Source organism: Sminthopsis crassicaudata, chromosome 2 (genome assembly GCF_048593235.1).
Source record: "Sminthopsis crassicaudata isolate SCR6 chromosome 2, ASM4859323v1, whole genome shotgun sequence".
NCBI lineage: Eukaryota > Metazoa > Chordata > Mammalia > Dasyuromorphia > Dasyuridae > Sminthopsis > Sminthopsis crassicaudata.
In genome coordinates, this window is record NC_133618.1 from 216,211,237 (window position 1) to 216,231,980 (window position 20,744).

Sequence of the window (20,744 nt, forward strand, 5' to 3'; positions counted from 1 at the left end):
TTTTTAGAATTTTTATGATGAAATTTGCTAATTTCTTTTAGTACACTTTAGGATTGTGGTGCTAATCTTTCTTGATAACTATTAAAATATTTGTCTTTACATTTATTGATATAAATATAGTAAACCCTCCTGGGTAATTATAAACCCCATATTTGTAGCCTCAATATAGTTAACTTTTCCTTGATACTTAGATTAATTACATGAAAGAGAGGATTACTTTCATTGCAAATGTCCTTCTTTGCTACTTCCAGACTCTGCCTTTTACAACCATCACTTACTCTTCTGTGGTTTATTTGATAATTCATTACCCAGTCAAGAGTCTCAGTTATTTATCTTCTGACCCCTAAGATACTTCTGTCCTTAATGAATTCATTGTCTGAGTCACAAGTCTTTCTGTCCGCCTTCATATTGTGTTTTTCGATAAAACTATTTGTAACTCCTTCAGAAGTCCCTAGCTAAAAGAAAAAAAATAAATAATTTTGGTTTTGTTTAAAATAAATAGTAAGTTGAAAAGGTAAAAAACTACCAACCTTTCCAGTTCATCAAGCTATTCAATTCTAGTTACTCCTCTACCTCACAAGCATTGGTCTAGTTATCCTCTGTAAGTATTCCACTTCTTTGTGAATTCTACAATTCCTTTATCTGATCATAATCTTTTGTCATTCCTCCTACCTGTCAACCCTTTTGTCTTTCACCCTCTAATTCTTTAACATTCATTTTTTAAAATGTTAACTTCCAAATTCCCTGCTCTTGCATATATATACTTATGTTAAAAAAGTCATGTTGTAAAAAAAATTTTAGACCACCAAAAAAACAAGCAACCCATGAAAAACAAGTTCTTTCTCTGAGGGGAGATAGCATTTTTTATCATGAGTCCTTTGGAATTGTCTTGGATCATTGTATTGCTAAGAATAGCCAAGTTATTCACAGATGATCACTGTACAAAATTGCTATCACTGTGTACAGTGTTGTGGTTCTATTCATTTCCCATCAGTTTATGTAAGTCCAGATTTTTCTGAAACCATCCCACTGATCACTTCTAATAACACAGTAGTATTCCATTACAATCATAGATCACAACTTGTTCAGCTACTCTCCAATTAATGAACATTCCCTCAATTTCCAGCTCCTTGCCACTATAAAAAGAACTGCTATAAATATTTTTGTACAAATATGTATTATTATTTTTTAAATTTTTTTGGCATACCAACCTTGTATTGCAAGAGCAAAGACTATGTACAGTTTTGTAGACCTTGGGTATAATTCCAGATTGCTATCCAGAATAGGTGAATAAGTTGACAACTCCACCAAGAAAGAGCATTAGTGTTTAAATTTTTCCACATCTCCAACACTTAACATATTAGCCAGTGTGATAGCTGTGAGGCAGTACCTCAGAGTAATTTTAATTTGCATTGTTCTAATCAATAAGGAATTAAAAGGTGTTTATACATATATATATATACATATAAAGACTATATAGAGGTAGTTTTTTATAGGACTTCTTTGATTTCTTCATCTGAAAACTATTCATATTACTTTGACCATTTATCAATTGGGGAATGATTCATATCTTTATAAATTTGACTCAGAGACACTAAAAAAATTTTTTTTGTTAGCTTTCTTCCTTCTTGGTTGCATTGGTTTTGTTTATGCAAAAACCTTTTAATTTAATATAATCAAATTTATCCATCTTACATTTCATAATGCTCTCTGTTTTTTGTTTGGTCATAAAATCTTTTTTTCCATAGATCTGACAAGGTAAATTATTCCTTGTTCTCCCAGTTTGTTTGATATCACCTAAAATAGGAAAATCATGTACACTTTTTGACTTTATTTTGGTATATAGCATAAGATATTGGTTTGTGCCTAATTTCTGCTTGCTGTTTTCCAGTTTTCCCAGCTGTTTTTGTTAAAAGGGCAGCTAGGTGGTGCAGTGGATATATCACCAACCTTGAATTCTGGAGGACCAGAGTTCAAATCTGGTCTCAGACACTTCACACTTCCTAGCTGTGTGGCCCTGGGCAAGTCACTTAACCCCAGCCTCAGGGAAAATAAAGTGCAATTCTTTCTCAAGTCATTACCTTTATATAAGCTACACTTACTATTTCCTTATCTTGATTCCTTAACTCTACATTTCCTCCTCTTATCTGTAGTTATATCTTACCAAGCCCATCCTTGGATTATCCCCAACATCTTCTCCCTTTGCTCCTATTCACTTACTGCTGAACAAAGCTAAAAGAAAATCATAAAACTTGTCCATTACAAATGTATGTTACATACACTCCAGTAGGCCTCCACTACATCATTTCAATTACATTTCCTTAATCAATTCACTATCCTTTTGCTTTCTAAAACAACCCCCTTTACATGGGCAAGTGATCACATTTCATCTCATCTTTTCCAATATTGCTCTCTTTATCAACTCCACTCCAACTCATCTTTAGCTTCTCCCAGTCAGCTGCCAAAGTGATTTTCCTAAAGTACTGATTTGAATATGTTTTTCCCTCCTTATTCACCTTCCTATCACATCCAGGATCAAATACAGTATCCTGTTAAGATTTTAAAGTCCTCCACAATCTGACCCATTCTTACCTTTCCAAGTTTCTAACACTCTACTCTCCTCTAAACATACTGTAGTCCAGCAATCCTGGTTTTGTCAGTAATTCTTGAACATAATACTCTATCGCCTTTTCATTGACAGTTTCCATAACTAGAGTATTCTTGCTTTCTTCTTTTTAATCTTTGTGCCAGAGTTTGACTGCATGTTGAGGATACTGAAGATAGATTTGTATTTCTTTGTTAATCTGTAACAGAGCTATATTCTTGAATTGTATTTCTTTGATTAAAGGGAACTCTGATGGGGAAATTCTGTCTGTCCAGGTATACCTTTTTTGTAATTTAAAGAATTACCTGGGTTATTTGAAATGTTAAATGATTAGACTGAAATCATTCAGGGTGATTTATTAAAAGGTAGGATTTCTTGGCTCTGAATAGAGCTTTCTTGTACTGTGCTGCCTCTTAGTTAATTTATAATGCTTATAAATAGTTCTAATATAGATTTTTCAGAATTAAAAAAGATTTTGAAATAGACTGTATAAAATCAATGATAAGCCACAGAATATACCAGTTAGTAAACTATAAAATATCAAAAATATCCAAATTAGGTCTTGAGTTCAATTTAAAAAATTTAATTCAAAACTAACAGTGTAAACCATTAAAAATAACTATCTACATATTTGCATGTATTTTTAGATAAATAGTACTGCATTAAGGGTAAACAAAAGCTTTATAGTATCCTGAGGATGTCTTTGAACTTTTTTCCTAGGTTTATCTATAGGAAGAGTTTAAAGGTTGATACCATTTTCTAGCCCAGATATGCTATATTAAGCTATTTCTGCATGTAATTTTTTTTTCTTAGGGAAGAAGGATGTGTTCATTATAATTTAGATCAATTCACCTTGTGTGTGTGTGTGTGTTATAACAAAATTCTTCTCTGAACAGTGTTATGGTAAGACTACTGGTTTTGGAATTAGAAGGTCTATGTTTTATATTATATATGTTGTATTGTGTGTGTGTATATATATATATATATATATATATATATATATATATATTGTCACTGTGTATGATCTTGAGCAAGTAACTTGGCTCTTCATGGTTTCCATTTCTGTAAAATGAAAGTCTATAAAGTGAAAGGGTTGGACTATATGATTTGTAAAAACAAAATATTTCTTAACTCCAAAATCCCATGAATCTACTTTGGTATGTCATGGGGTGAGGTACAGGGTTTCTGGATAGAGGGAGCAGGACCGGATGATCCTGGATCGCTAGCTCTAGGACATTCTATAAAGGTGGAGAGGCTTCAGATGAATCTCTAGTAATAGAGAGGTATAACTGTCTAAGAATCATCACCATCAAGTTAATCATTATATTTTGAAGTCTTTGGCTGTAATGGCCCATGAAAAAGCTAAAATGCAAAGTAAAATGCACACACTAGTCTTGTGTGAATCTCCCATTTCTATAATGATAGCAGTCAATCAATTGTAGAGCAAAGGGTGACAAAAAACAAAGAATGAGGAATAAAATGTGTTATAATATGCACTAATAGAAGGAATATTATTAGTAGGGGAAGGAAAAGCATAGTTATAATTGTAGTTTAATAACTTTTGTGGCTATGTATCTATAAGAATACAGTATTATTGCTTAGTAAATACTAACAATCTGATTTAGCTGAGTACATTTTAGATTTGGGGAAGTGGGGAATTTGGCAGTGAGTTAATTATGCATTTTCAAAAATAAGTTTATTTACGTTCCCCCCCACTTTTCTCCCACCCACATTCTCCTTAATCTCATATTCTTGTTCTTCAGGTCCACATGAAGGATGTTATGTCAGCTCTATGGGTTTCAGGGTTAGACTCCAGTTATTTACGGGAACAGATGTTGAGTGAACCATTAGTACGAGAGATCGTCAAAGAATGTAGCAATATACCCCTCAGCCAACCACAACAAGGAGAAGCAATGCTAGCATCTTTCAAACCCAGGGGTTATTCTGAATGCATAGTAACTGTTGGTGGTGAAGAAAGAGTGTAAGTAATTTGTATGTTACCTGAAAAGTAATTTAAAGAGTATTATTTCCTGTGTAAAGTAGAATGCAAAATGTTTATTTTTCAATTTGAGTTTCTAAAACATTGTACTTAAACAACAGTGTTTTAGTAATGCCCTTTGAAGATATGAAATTTGGTTATAATATGATGTAAAGAAAAAAACGCATGCAAATGAATTTCTATATGTGTTTTTTTTTAGTTCAAGGAAACCAACAGCAGTGATGCGTTGTATGTGCCCTCTTTATGACCCTAATAGGCAACTTTGGATTGAACTGGCCTCATTAAGTGTTCCAAGACTTAATCATGGAGTACTCTCAGCAGGTATCTATATTCTGTTAAAGGTTACCTTGACACAAGATAAGATGATGCACTGTTGCACTTACATTGTTTATTATTCTGCAGCTTTATAAAATGTAATATTATGTAAGTATTAAGTGTCTATTATATGCACTTTACTAAGCACTGAGGATACAAATAGAATGAATGAAACAATCCTCATTCACCAGGAGCTGACATTCTAAAGGAGGAGACAATAAATTACGCATGCAAAATTAACATACAAGTAACTATGAATCAGTAAAGGATAATTTGAGATGAAGGGCACAAGCAGAGGTATTAAGAAAAGTTTCATTCAGAAGATACTTGAACTAGTTCTTAAAAGAAAAGTAGAGTCTCTTTAGGTTGGAGATGAGGAAGAAGTACAGTCTAGGTATAGGAAATAGCCAGTGCAGAAGCTGTAGGTTAGGATCAGAGAAATAAGTTTGGCTAGATCAATAAATGTGTGATGTTCGTTGGGATTGGAAAGGTAGTTTGAGGCCAAGTTCTAAAGGGCATTTAAGCTAAAATTTTACTTGACTCGAGGCAATAAAAAGCTACTTGAGTTGATTGAATTAGAGTAGTAATATGGTCAAATTTGTATTCAAGGAGAAAATCAGTATGGATTTAGTGTGGGGAAAGATTTAAATTAGAAGGCTATTGTAAGAAAACAAGTGGTGATGAGTAAATGAATATAGGGGATGCAAGAGCTGTTATAAAGTCAGAGATGGCTAGATTGTCTTGGGTTTAGGAAAACTCCAGTAAATCACACTAAGATTGCAAAACTGAGGAACTGGAAAAATAATGGTGCTTTCAACATAAATAGGAATCTTGCAAGAAGAGAACATTTTAAGTTTGAGATTTCTTCAGGATTTCCCTTTTGAAGGTAAGTTTTTTAACTGAAGCTTAAAGAGACTAGAGCTGAATATATAGATCATTGAGTTCTCTGCATAGAAATGATAATGAACCATGTGAATTAATGATGAGATCACACACACACATAAAAAGGAATAAAAAGGACTGTGCTTAAATTAAGCCTTGGGAGAATATCCACATTGAGCCAAGAGTGCAGCAAATAGGTTGAGAAGGATAAGGCCTTAGAAAGGATTATCAGATTTGTGCATTTAAGAGATTACTGGTAATTGTGGAGAGAGCTGTTACAGTTGAGTAATGGGATTAAAAGTCAAATTGAAAAAGTTTGAGAAATGAATGAAGAGAGGAAGTAGAGGCAACAAGTACAAAAGGCCTTTTTAAGGAATTGGGTTGAGAAAGAGAAAAAAGATATAAAAGATTACAGGTTGAGGGGAGAATAATAGTTTTCAAGTAAAAGTTTAAGAATAGAGGGATTGGAGACAGCTAGATAAAATACCAGCTCTGGAGTCAAAGAGGACTTGAATTCAAATCTTAGCTCAGATACTCGATAATAGCTATGAGACCCTGACCAAGTCACTTAACCCTGATTGTCCCCCCCCCCCCAAAAAAAAAAAAGAATGGAGGGCTTGTCTAATCAAAGGAAAAGGAAAAGGGGAAGGAGACTTATTCTGATTCTTATTTCACTAATGTGGAAATATATTTAATATATAATTATATATATAAATGTATTTATAATATATTATATATATTTATAATATATTTTATATAAATGTATATATTTATAATATATTTAATATAAATATATTGCCTTTGGGAGAGAAGAGAAAAGGAGAAAAAATGTAACTCAAAATCTTATAAATATTGAAAACTTTTTATATGTAATTTTAAAATACTATGAAATGCAAAAAAAAAAAAAAAGGAGGGAGAGAGTTTGGAATTTAGAATGTTTTTTTAAATGAGTGTTTAAAACATGTTTGTATGTAATTGGGGAATATTTAATGAAATGATAATATAAAGAAAAACTCCTCTCCTTTAACTTTAATAAAGAACATAGTCTCTATGTAAAGCAAACAAAAAGAATAGGGGAGATTTTGTTTATATTATATCTTAAGTATATATTCTGGCTTTTAAAATGAGTATATGGAAATAAGTACATAGTACTCATTAGATGTCTTTGATCTGAAAGATTCCTTTCTACCATATTGCTGATACTAGATTTTTGACTTATAATTGGTCATTCATTTTAACCACAATTTGTATAATAATCTCTAAATCATAAAACCTTTGTAAGATCATAGATATGAATGAGGAAAGTGAAATCCAGAAATTTAAGAATTAGCTAAGATTAGAGGTCATAGAGCTAGTAACAGAACTGGAGTTTGGCTGCAAACAAACTGCACGCTATACAACACTGCCCCCTGTTGTGGGGAGTTATCTGGAATGAACTTGTTCTACTACTGCAGATTGATATCTCTTTTTATAAATTATATAGATAAAAACTTAAGAGTTATATGAATTACTGAGAGATTGGTACTTGTCAGGGACCCATATATGTTGGAGAGAGGACTTGGATGTGCAAATCTTTCTGACGTTGAAGACTATTCTCTATCCACTTTATCATGCTGCCTCTTGATATCTTTATGTGAAACTCTACAACAGTGGTCCTCAAACTTTTTAAATAGGGGCTAGTTCCCTGTCTCTCAAACTGTTGGAGGGCCGGACTATAGTAAAAACAAAAGCTCACACTCTGTCTCCGCCCCTCAGCCCATTTGCCATAACCCAGCAGGTCACAAAAACTGCCGCATCTGGCCCATGGGCAGTAGTTTGAGAACCCCTGCTCTACAATAACTACAAAGGTTTTGTGAGAAAAAAATGTGAAAGTATTTTAGAAATGTTTTCTTTAAATGGAAGACCTTTTATTTAGTTTATATAGGATTTTTGTTTAGTTTAGTTTTGTTTTTTGCCTAGGCAATTGGGATTAAGTGTCTCACCCAGGGTCACACAGCTATGAAATATTAAGTATCTGATGCCAGATTTGAACTCCAGTCCTCCTGACTTCAGGGCTGGTACTCTATCCACTGTGCCACCTAGCAGTCCCTAGTTTATATAAATTTAAAATGAGATACCAAAATTAATAGCAGCTAAATGTGAAAGCATTGTGTATAACAATGATTCTTTTGTACATATTATCCAACTCTTAATTATATATGCTAGTAAGAAAAGTTGATGCTCCCACAGCCTGGCAGGTTGCCAACTCACTTTATGGCAGTCTGGTTGAAGCCTAGGAATCCTCAGAATAACTATTTTGAACACATTAAATAAAATATATAGTATTAAAAAGGAAAAGAAATGTACTATAGCTATTTTAACTTTTTAAACTTTTTTTTAGTTTATTTTAACTTTTTAAAAAAGTCACAGACCTCCAGTTAGCATCCTAGATCTATGATCTTAAAAGAAGACTGTGCATACTATATGAATATATGTATAAAGTTCATGTATTTTCATGGTTGAAAAGTTTTTATCTCAAATACAAGCTCCTGAAATTGAATTTTGTAAAAATTCAACATTAAAGAACTTGGAAACTTTGAAGAAACAATAACCAATAGAGATTTGTTTTCTTGATCATGTTCTCCACACCAACCTAATTTTTGAAACAGCTTATCTGCCTGATATGTGATCAGTTAGTAAATGCTTATTAACTTGAAATAGGAGGATTATAATGGTACATTCTTCCTCTAGCTTTACAACTATAATACTATCTTCTTGTCCTGATAGAAGTCCCTGACATCATTCCTTTATAAATTAGAGACAGTGTCCTGGAGGAGTTGGTCTTATAGGAACTGACTGAAAAGATGAAAAAAGGAGAGAATATAGCAAGTTGGAACAAAGCATGGGTTATAACTTAAAGATAAGAATATGGTGTTTATAATTTGGGAAGAAAAATGAAAGCAATCTACATGAAAGAATTTGGCACCATGAATAGAGATAATGGGAAGATATAAATGAAGTAACATTCTTTAGAGTAGCAGTTCTCAAAATGTGATCTAAGTATCCCTCAGACCATTTCAAGAGGTTTATGAAGTCAAAACTCTTTTCATAATAAAGCCTAAGACATTGTAATTTCTAATATGATAAATATTGGTAGATATAGACTATAAAAACAAAAAGGTCCTGAATGTTTTTTTAAGAATCTAAAGGAGACAAAAGTTTGAAAATCACTTCCCGAGTGGCATAGTGTGGTATGCATTTGAATCTTAGTCTACATCTCTATGGTTTGATGGTCCCCGAAATCATCAGAATTGGGAAAGGAAATGGTAATATTGAAGGCTTAGGGAGCCAGAGTGTGGAACAATGTTGATTGTAAATAAGTAAACATTTGTTAAGTACCTATGGTATGGCGGGTATTTAACTATATGCTAGGGATACTAAAGAAAAATATGGTTCCTACTGTCAAGGCACTAGCAGTCTAATGTGAAACTATGAGCAGGATAAATGCAGGATAGATTGGAGAGAATAAAAAGGGAAGATAGTAGAATTAAGGAAGATCAGAAAAGACTTGATATAGAAAGTGGGGTTTTAGCTGCAATTTGAAGAATTCTCAGAAATGAGAAAAAGCATTCCAGATTTAGGGGACTGACAAAGAAAATTTCATGGGTTGTGCAAAGAACAACAAGGAAGTCAGTGTCATTGGAGTACCGTAATGGGGCATGTTAGATGTAAGAACACTACAAAAGTAAGAACAGGTAATAAAGGTCTTCAAAGACCAAATAGGATTTTACATTTAACCTTGGAGAGGTGATAGTTACTAGAGTTTGTTGAATGGGGCAGTTGGAGGGTGGGGGGGAAGAAGTAGTAAGAAAGAGTTGATTTCTAGGGGATGAGCATAGGATGGTTATACTTGTGTGATATACTTTGACAGCTGAATGGAAGATGGACTTCCATCCTCCATTGGGGAAGGATTTAAGGGTTAGGATGCCAACTAGAAAGCTATTGTTATAAAACAGATGTGAAGTGATGAGTGCCTATACTAAGAGTGGTAGGGGTATAAGAGGAGAGAAGAGATATTACAAAGATTAAAATTTGCATGTCTTGGGAACATACTGGATAAGAAAAGTTGAAGATAACAATCTATGTTGGAAGTCTGAGTGACTAGGAAAATGGTGGTGTCTTTGTTATTAATGGGAAAGTTTGGAGGGGGGTAGAGTTTGGAAGAAAAGATGAGTTCAGTTTTAGATGTATTTCAGTTTAAGATGTCTTCAGGATATTCAATTTGAGAGGTCCAAAATGCAATTGAAGATGGGAAACTAGAGGTCAGCATATAGGTTAGAGCTAGATAAATAGATTTGAGAATCTTTAATTAGCACATAGATTACAATAAAAATTATGGGAACATCACCAAGTGAAAAAGTATAGTGGGAAAAGAGAAGAATATCCAGGACAGAGCCTTGCAGAACACCCATCTTTAGAAGGCATGACCTGGAAGAAGATCCAACAAAGGAGATTTTTTTTAAAAGCTTTTAGATAGGAGCAAAACCGAGATAGAATAGTAAAATGGTAACTTAGAAAAAAAGTTATGAAGGAGAAGAAGGTGATCAATAGTATCAGAGGCTACAAGAGAGACCAAGAAAGGTGAAGATTAAGAAAAGATCCTGGACTGCTAGGTGGTGCAGTGGATAGAGCACCAGCCTTGAATTCAGGAGGACTGGAGTTCAAATCTGCTCTCAGACACTTAACACTTCCTAGTTGTGTGACCCTGGGCAAGTCACTTAACCCCAGCCTCAAGGAAAAAAAAAAAGAAAAGATCCTTATATTTACATTTAAAAAATCATCAGTAATTTTAAAGAGATCAGTGAAGAGACTGGAAATCAGAGATGGTGGCAGAAGGTATTTGAATAATATGAAATAAAAGAAGGGGAGCCTTCAGCAAATGACCTTGATTTTTTTTTTTTTTTTTTTTTTTTTTCAGTAAAATGAGGCAAAGGTCTCATCTGAGAGGATAAAAATAAGAAGAAACTTAGGAGGTTTGAGAGAAGCACAAAAAGATTGGGAAGTGCTACTGTTGTGAATGGGATATTGAGTTAGAGAAATATAAAAGGATTGCTTTGCCATAATAAGGGCCCAGTTGAGGTTATATAACAAATCTAAATGGACCCAGTCAACTCCAGTTTTGTTAAAAAAAAAAAAAAAATTTCTAGCTTCATTCAAGCAATACATATATAAGGGTATGTGATGTGATTGTCTACATGAAAAATAGTTTGTTTTTTTTTTAATGTTATATTAGCTAGGATTAAGATAAAAAGATGTTATTGGAAGATATAAGTTGGTTATATTTATCAAATACCTAAATGTTGAGACTTCTGTTTTTATTTTACAGAAGGATTTTTGTTTGTATTTGGGGGCCAAGATGAAAATAAAAAGATCCTGAGTTCAGGTGAAAAATATGATCCAGATTCTAATTCATGGAGTGCATTACCACCAATGAATGAGGTAAATAATAATAATATTAACTTTGTGTCTTATTTGACAAGAGTTTGAGTGCTTTCCCCATCCTAGTCGATTCCCTGTGGATACTTTCCACATGTCAAGGGTTTCCTGAAATGTGGCACTCAAAACTGTATACCATATTCCAGAAATAGTTTGGCCATGGCTAATTAAAGTAACTATTGGGTTTTTTGTTTCCACTCTTGATATGGTGCTCTACCACTACCTCTTAATTTGTAACCTTAAAAGAGGCAAATTTAGGACTGAATAAAAAGAAAACTTTCTGATAAAATAAGAGCTGTTCAAAAATGTAGTGAGCTGCCTTTGGTAATAGTGGTTTTCCTATCACAGGAGGTTTTCTGACAGAGATTAGAAGACTTTTTTGAATGTTGTAGAAATTTCTATTAATTACAGTTTAATTAGATGAACTCTGAAATCTGAAACTTTCTTTCTCTGAGATTCTCTGCTTCTATAATTTTCGATAAAATGAATCCTTGGACTCAAAGGAATTAGAAATAGTTTAGAGAATTCCATAGAGGAGAATAGTAATGGAATAATGGATTTTGACTCTAACCCTGATATTCCCTCACTTGTGACAGAATAAAATTAAAGATGTGATGTTACATTCAATATTGTGGTTATCAAAATACCAGATGCTGACCTTTATGTAGTGTTTTTATATATCCAATCTCATTTATTCCAGGTCACAACTCTGAGGTAAGTCCTACAGATTTTTCTTTTTTTAAAACCCATTTTTATATATGAGTAAACTGAGGTATTGGAGAAAGTGTGGCTTGCTAGTGAATACTAGTGAGTATTTGGAAATGTGTTTAAAACCCGAATCTTTTTTTACATTAAGGCCAATCTCTATTCTATTACACTGTAATGCTTCACTTAGTATATGGTTTATGATTATATGGCTTATTTTGAAAGTGAAATTATTCTTTGTCCTTTTAGGCAAGACAGAATTTTGGAATTGTGGAGATAGATGGAATGCTGTATGTCTTGGGTGGTGATGATGGTGAAAAAGAGCTGATTTCCATGGAATGTTATGATATATATTCTAAAACCTGGACAAAACAGCCTGATTTGACTATGGTTAGAAAGGTAACTTTGCATTGAACACTATTAAACCATTTTTCCAAAGTTTCTACTTCTATTATAAAGTCATATCTCTTCATCTCCAGATAATTCTTTTCACATAGATTGTAGATATATAGGAAATATATATATATATATATATCTTTTCCTATAGGAACCCATCTACTTATACTACTTATAAACAAAAATAGAAGACTTTCAACAGAATTTCAGCCCATTAAGATATTAAACTCAGTATACATTTAGTAGCCAAATGTGAACATGGTTATTTTCTTTTTTTTTTTCTTTTTTTTTTTTTTAATAATATTATCCCTTGTATTCATTTTTCCAAATTATCCCTCCCTCCCTCTATTCCCTCCCCCCGATGACAGGCAATCCCATACATTTTACATGTGTTACAATATAGTCTAGATACAATACATGTGTGTAAATATCATTTTCTTGTTGCACAATAAACATTAGATTCCGAAGGTACATGCAACATGGTTATTTTCTTAGGGAGAAAAATTCTAAAGGAAATTGTATTAATTACATCTATAATTTACACATTTTATGTGTATTTATTTATACATTTAATTTACACAGCAAGTATATTCTGAGTAAACTCAATGAGTCATTAAATCCTTAATTTTTATATATGACAATGTATATTCATTGATATTTCTTTACTTCTTTACTTCATTGTTCCAGGATTTTGTGTGTGGAAATATGTGCACAGGCATGCACATACATAGTAGATTAGACTGTTTTAAGTAAGTATTCAGATAGCATGGTCCTAAATATACATTATGGCTTTTGTCTTTTCTCTGAGGATAAGAATTATACATTTTATTTTTTTAATCTTTCAAATCAATGAATTTTAATGGAGACAATATAATTTTGCTTTTTGAAACTGTTAAATTTCTGAAATAATTACTTGCTTAATAGACCATTTTAAAGTGACAAGTATTGAATTTGTTAGTGATTTTTTTTTTTTCTTTTCTTTTTTTTTAAAAATTAGATTGGCTGCTATGCAGCAATGAAAAAGAAAATCTATGCAATGGGGGGAGGATCATATGGAAAACTTTTTGAATCTGTGGAGTGTTACGATCCTAGGACTCAGCAATGGACTGCTATTTGTCCATTAAAAGAAAGCAGGTAAGGATTTTTTTTTAAACTTTATTTGTTTAAGTAAATAAAACTAAATTTTTCTTATCTCAGAGCTTATGTTAGTCATTTTAAAAAGAATTCTTATCAATTTTTGTGGTAAAACTAGCTTTCTATAGATAGATTTTGTTGTTGTGGTTGTTCTTACTTTTTCAAAATAGGATTAACATAATTCCTAGAGAATTAATTTTGCCATTTATTATTAAGAATTTGAAACCATTTCATTATTTTTACACACCAAATATATAAAGTAGTAAATGCGTATGGCAGAAGGGGAAGAGAGAGAAGGGGCTGATATAAATGGTTATTTTAATGAAAGTCATGTTTAATGTATGAGAATTGTGAAGTAATCACCTACAAATAAGTTCTTAATTAGCATTACACTTAATTTTTGTCTGTATATATTAGGAAAAATAGAAAGAAGAGAAGATACAGCAAGCAAGGTCATTTTTTAAAGGAAAGGATTCTAGAGAGAAAGGATAGTGAAGACTAGTTTTTAAGGATCTAGATTTCTTAAACTTCTGTGTGGAAGAAAGTGATTTATTGATGTCACATTTCCTGAGAAGAGAATTAGAAAAAAATTGTTTTTTAAGTTTTTAGAATTATAAATTAGGTTATAAAGAAATTATTACTGATACTAAAGCAAGTTATACTGATAAGATTCTTCTTTATTGGGTATCTATAGGATAGGAAAGACCATTACTTGTAATGTTTTAAGTGATAGGATACTCTATGGAGTAGATAAAGTCTTTGCTAACCTTGTATGAAATTGCAATACAGGTAGTTCTAGGTAACTTGTTCTGCCCACATTTTATATTTCACTAAAATCAAGTAAACTTCTTTGTTATTCCTATTGCCTTTATTCTCCTGACTCCTCCTTACTTTACTTCTTTCTGCCCTTTTTATAAGTTTTAATCAAGTAGCACTAATTCCACTTCATCTTTCACAGTCTCAAATTTTTCTTGACTTCAGTTCTTTCAAATAATAATAACAATAATAACTGATATGTATAGAGTTTGTTTTCCAAAATACACTATGTATATTTTATTATTCGATCCTATTCAGATTTCACTTCCAAATGGAAAAGTAAGCTAGCTATTTCACACATTTCCTCAGATAATCAGATGACCATTGTTTTATATTGTTAATGATATATTATCCAAGTCTCAAGGAACTTATGACTAACCAAAATAATAGAAACTGTGATGTTATTAGTATATGTTCTATACTGGATATTGACTTTCTGAATACTTAAGACAAAGTAATTCTTACTAAACTCTTTAGTATTTCCTGTATTTTGTTTTAGTCTGTCTTATAAATATAAGATCACATTTTTATATTTGAAAGCTAATAATAGGGGCAGCTAGATGGCACAGTGGTTAGAGCACCAGCCTTGAATTCAGGAGTTCAAATCTGGTCTCAGACACTTAACACTTCCTAGCTGTGTGACCCTGGGCAAGTCACTTAACCCCAGCCTCCAAAAAAAAAAAAGAAAGAAAAAAAGAAAAAGAAAGCTAATAATATGCTTTTCTATAATACTTAACCATGTGAAAAGCATTTATTCAATCAATAAGTTATACTCCCCCAAAAAATAGAAAATCACACGTACATCAGAAAACTTTCAGAATTAAAGCAAGCTAGAGGCTTAAAATAAGATGACTGTACAAACCAATATGTGTATCTAATATTTAACACACTATTCTTGATATGTCAGATTTGGGGCCGTGGCTTGTGGAGTTGCCTTAGAACTCTATGTATTTGGTGGAGTCAGAACTCGTGAAGAAGGTCAAAACAATGAGATGGTGACATGCAAATCAGAATTCTACCATGATGAATTTAAAAGGTAAATTATCTATTCCTGGTTAGACTATAATCCATCAAAGAAAGGGATTATTGGAATTGGGAAGAGTTCAAATCTGGCCTCAGACATTTACTGACTTATGTGGGCCAGGGAAAATCACTTCATCCTGTTTGCCTCAGTCACCTCATTTGTAAAATAAGCTGGAGAAGGAAATGGCAAACCACTCTAGGATCTTTGCCACAAAAACCCCAAATTATGGAAAAGAGTGATCATTTTAATTTTGACTTTGATCTCAAAGTTTACCAGAAGGGGGTGCTGTAGCACCAAATTGAACTTCATATTCTTAAGTTGGGGTTGGGGGGAGAGGGGAAACAAAAGTAAGTTATTGTTATTTCAGAACCATTCACTAAAGGTACAAAAATCTTAATTAATTTGGGGAATATTTCATTTTAATAGCTTTAAATCATTTTTCTCCATTGTGACTGAGAACCCATATTGGAAGGGAAATAGACTACTATTTTAATTAGTGTGGTTTATACGTGTTTTAGAGAGTTTGAAAAGGACATTGAAGTCTTTAACTCCTGTAATAACTTCTACAAGAGTAAAAGATCTACTAACTAAAGGTATGCTGATACTTGAATATTTCTAAGATAATTACAATAATGAACAATGGTAAAACAAGTTTTCATCCTTATTACTTAACATATCTAACCTAGCAATTAAATATATATGATTTTGCAATTACATATATATGGTATTGCCGACATGTACCTAAAGTAAGAGTTTAAATTTTTTTTTTTTTTTTTTTTTTGTCATGGACCCTTCTGGAAATCTGGTGAAACCTGGGGACTTACAGAATATTTTTAAGTGAATAAATTGAAATATATAAGATTGCCAAGAAAGCCAATCAGATTAAAATGCAGTAACAAACATGTTTATAAAAACAAATTTATAGAGCCCTGGATAAGAACTTGCCTAGATTGTCAAAGGTTCTCTCCTTGTTGCAATAGATTCTTGTCATTTCTTCTCATTCTTACATATTGAACTTTGTCATATTTTTATCTTACTGTTGACCATCTCCTGCAACCCACAGTTAATTCCTCCATTATAATTTTTTATTGTAATAGCCTTTAAACAATAACAGGATGTCTTAGTCTTGTTTCTGTTAGTAACATATTCTGAACCCTTTTTGTGTAGAATATTGTTAAGAAAGTTGGCAGGGTATATTCATATAAATGAACTCAAATTTTTAATATCTGCTAATAGATCGCTGCCTGAGAATAAGTGACTAACATTCATATAGTAGCTAGTAGGAGTGATCCTATCTATTAATTACATGTAGGTTATTTCTATACCACTTTGCTTTTAGAGTCAGCCAAATGGCTTAGGCTGATTGGTCCCGCTGATTTATGTAAACATAAATTAAAATTTAACCAATTTCATTAATAGTTCTGCTGGAAATTCTTATTTCCTGCCATTTATTTTGCTTTTCATTACTATTCTTTTCTACCATTCTTCCAAACTTTTACCTTTATTTCATAGTTTAGTTCCATAAAGCATACAAGTAATTAGGGGAGAGATACAAGATTAAATAAGGCATGGTTCTTTTACTTAGAAGCTTCCAAGGCATTTTGCCATTTCCTGCACCATGTAAATGTAGCAAAATGTTTCCATTTTTTACTTTTTATTCCACCTTGTTTTCATTACTCATTCAACAGTCAGAAAAGATGTCACTTTCTGCCATCTTTCTATTTATTGACCTTTTTTAATTAGAACTAGAATTTTAGAATTAATACATAGTAAAGTAAAAATATTTCTCCCATTAGCCATTTATGTCTCTGTTTCTTGAGTCCATTACCTTTCTCTTGAGGTGTCAGTAATAAATAGGCTTCATCATTTATCTGAAATAAATCATGATTGATTATTGTATTGATCGTAGTTCTTAAGTATTTCAAAGTTGTTTTTTATATTATAATTGTTAAAGTATAATTTGTTCTGCTAACTTTAAATATTCTCCCAGCATTCATCCCTCACATCTTTCCTACAGTAACTAGTATCCATTCCCTTCATAATGTGTTAAACTATTCCCCAAAACTGCTGATAAACTGAAAACAATCTGGCAGAAATTATATTTTATAACATCATGTACTAGATAAGTTCCAAATCAATACATGATGTAGACATTGAAGTATATTTTTCACTTTTTTTCTGCTGTGTTTTTGTAGCATGACTTAATATGCTTTGCATCATTTCATATGAATAATTGATATCACATTGCCTACCTTCTCAATGGACGGGAGAGTAGTGAGGAGGAAGAGAATCCAAGACTTTAAAAAAAAATAGTGTATGTTAAAAATAATACATTTGTTTAAAAAAAGATACAAAGGGTCATTTCAAATTTTAACAACCTCATTACAATTAGAATACAATACAGTTAGAAGAGAAACAGTTGGGGAGCTATCTTGGCAACAAATTCCTCTGATGTTTCTTTTTTTTTTTTTTTTTTTTTTAATAATAGCTTTTGTTTACCAGATATATGCATGGGTAATTTTACAACATTGATAATTGCCAAACCTTTTGTTCTAATTTTCCCCCTTCTTCCCCCCATAGATGGCAGGTTGACCCAGTACATGTTAAATATGTTAAAGTAAAATTAAATACAATATATGTATGCATGTCCAAACAGTTGTTTTGCTGTACAAAAAGAATCGGACTTTGAAATAATGTACAATTAGCCTGTAAAGGAAATCAGAAATGCAGGTGTACAAAAATAGAGGCATTAGGAATTCTATGTAGTGGTTCATAGTCAACTCCTAGAGTTCTTTCGCTGAGTGTAGATGGTTCAGTTCATTACTGCTCTATTGGAACTGATTTGGTTCCTCTCATTGTTGAAAATGGCCACATCCATCAGAATTGATTGATGTTTCATTTTTAAGATGATTTCCAAGGAATTGATCTTTATTAGAGAGTAATAGCCATTCTCTAGTCTATAAATGATCAAAAGAAATTGAACACCCAATTTTCTTTTTTTTTAAATTATTTTTTTATTAAAGCTTTTTATTTTCAAAACACATACATGGATAATTTTTCAACATTGACCCTTGCAAAATTTTGAGTTCCAATTTCCCCTTCCCTTCTTATCCCCTCCCCTGGATGGCAAGTAATCCAATATATGGTAAACATGGTAAAAATATAAAACAAGCAATTTTCAAAGGAAGAAATCCAAGCTATCAACAGCAATATGAAAAAAATTGTTCTGAATCACTAAAAGAGGAGCATACACTCAATCCACACTTCTGATTCCTTATTCCCATTCCACTCAATCCCTCAACATCCCATTTTAAAGTTATATACTCCTTCTACCATGCTGTCTGGAATGTCTGCTTTATAGATAACGACCTTGGCTTTTATCTTCAATTTCTTCCTTTCTCCGCTCTTTTGTCTTCTAGCCCTACCTGAGACCTCACTCCCTCCTGATGACACATATTTTCTGTTCTTTCCAGTGCTACACTTACAGTCTCTCCCCCAATTCACTGGTCAAGGTGGGGGGGGGGGGAGTAAAAATGTTTCTTGATCCTTCTCATTCCTTACCATTTCTAGGTTGTCCCTCATTGTAGGCCCTCATCAGCTCACACCTGGGCTGCTTCAGTAGTTTGGTTGGTCTCCCTGCCTCAAGTCTCCAGTCCATTCTCTGCTCCATGGTCAAAGAAGTCTTCTAAAGTGCAAGTCTGACCATGTCATCCCCTATTTCTTAATTTCCCTATCATCTCCAGAGCAACTAAAAAATTCTGTTTGGCATTGAAAACCTTTCATAACACTCTCCCTCACTTGCTTTTTTTTTTTTTTTAAATAACATCATTCTTTATCCTGAGCATACTATTCTATTCAGTGACTTTCTTGCTATTCCTCCATAAGAGATTCCATCTCTGTATTCTGCATTTTCCTTGCTCATCTTTCTCTGTATGGAATTCTTTCCCTCTTCATCTCTGCTTTTTAGTTTCCCTGACTTTCTTCAAGTACCAGCTAAAATTCTGTCTTCTATAGAATGCTTTTCCCAATCCTTCTTAATTCTAGTATCTTCCCTCTGTTAATTAATTCCAATTTATTCTCTATATAACTAGTTTGTGCATAATTGTCTACATCTTGTCTCCACCATTAGTGTTTTTTTTAATGTTTCTATCCTCAAGTACTTAGCACAGTACTTGTAACATAGGTGCTAAACAAATATTGTATGATTAACTGACTGGATTCACAGAAGAGGTGGGACTTTCTTGATTTTGAAAGATAATAGCAAGAAGAGGAGGGATCAGGATATTGCAGGAAATGGGAAATAAGCTGAAGTAATTTATTCATTATTATGTGTAGAAGTGATGTTTAGATTTTATTTTGAATGGAATTGTGAAAAATATATTGTGGAATTTCAAAAGTGAAGTTGAATTGAATTTTGCCTATTTTTCCTTTCTCATTAGAATCATTGAAATCTAGAGTTATAAGCTGCCTGATCTCTTGTCCCACATACTTTTGGGGAAGGTTTCAAGATGTAATCATAATTTTTTGACAGTTACTTGGACATATCTTGTATTGTGCTTAAACTTTTCTAACATTTGTATGGCTATCATATTTCTTCTTTTGACTTTTCTAAAAAGAAATGCATTTTCTTTCAGATGGATTTATCTTACTGACCAGAATTTATGCATCCCAGCAAGTTCCTCTTTTGTTTATGGAGCTGTTCCTATTGGGGCCAGTATCTATGTGATTGGAGATCTTGATACAGGTTAGAATGTTAAAGATTGCATTTTTGTTGAAGCTATTCCTGAATGATTCTTTTTTAATATTTATTTACATTTCCTGGTTTTTATTTAGGTACCAACTATGACTATGTTCGCGAGTTTAAAAGAAGCACAGGCACTTGGCACCACACTAAACCACTCTTTCCATCAGACCTTCGTCGCACTGGCTGTGCTGCCTTGAGAATTGCAAATTGCAAGCTTTTCCGACTGCAGCTTAAGCAAGGCCTATTCCGCATCCGTGTTCCTTCTCCTTGAAGGCTCTCTTGGAAGTGGAATAGAAGCAAGAACCTGACATCGTGCACCAGAACCTAGCTTTAGATAAGGCAGAACAGAGAGAACGACTAAAACTTAACTCTCTACACTGTGATTTGGTATGGTAACTCTTGGGGGGTTGTAATGCTTAAAAGCATGAGTTTTAGCTCTTGTTGGGGGAGAAAGTAACTATTCCAAAACAACCTTAGGTGAATGAATGAACTTTTATAGTCAGAAGCTTGTGGACTGATGAAAAATCATCAGTACCAAGAAACAGAAGGGAAATGGGACTTATAGAATGTTAAAACTAAAAACAAAAACTAAAACACTAAGGTGCATTTTCCCCAATGGGAATTCCTTTTTACTAAGTCTGCTATATTA

The 20,744-nt window shown here is 32.7% G+C and overlaps 1 protein-coding gene across 1 annotated transcript in view; it reads left to right on the top strand.

Moving 5' to 3' along the window:
- The window catches only part of GAN (gigaxonin), a 63,925-nt gene extending 43,457 nt beyond the window's left edge, over window positions 1-20,468 (top strand). The window contains exons 4-11 of the mRNA XM_074288219.1: window positions 4,369-4,586; window positions 4,804-4,925; window positions 11,167-11,279; window positions 12,231-12,380; window positions 13,375-13,511; window positions 15,235-15,363; window positions 19,986-20,095; window positions 20,185-20,468. Coding sequence (XP_074144320.1) covers window positions 4,369-4,586; window positions 4,804-4,925; window positions 11,167-11,279; window positions 12,231-12,380; window positions 13,375-13,511; window positions 15,235-15,363; window positions 19,986-20,095; window positions 20,185-20,366 — 1,161 coding nt within the window. The 3' untranslated portion in view covers window positions 20,367-20,468. The remainder of the gene's footprint in view (window positions 1-4,368; window positions 4,587-4,803; window positions 4,926-11,166; window positions 11,280-12,230; window positions 12,381-13,374; window positions 13,512-15,234; window positions 15,364-19,985; window positions 20,096-20,184) is intronic.
- The last annotated feature ends 276 nt before the right edge of the window (window positions 20,469-20,744 follow it).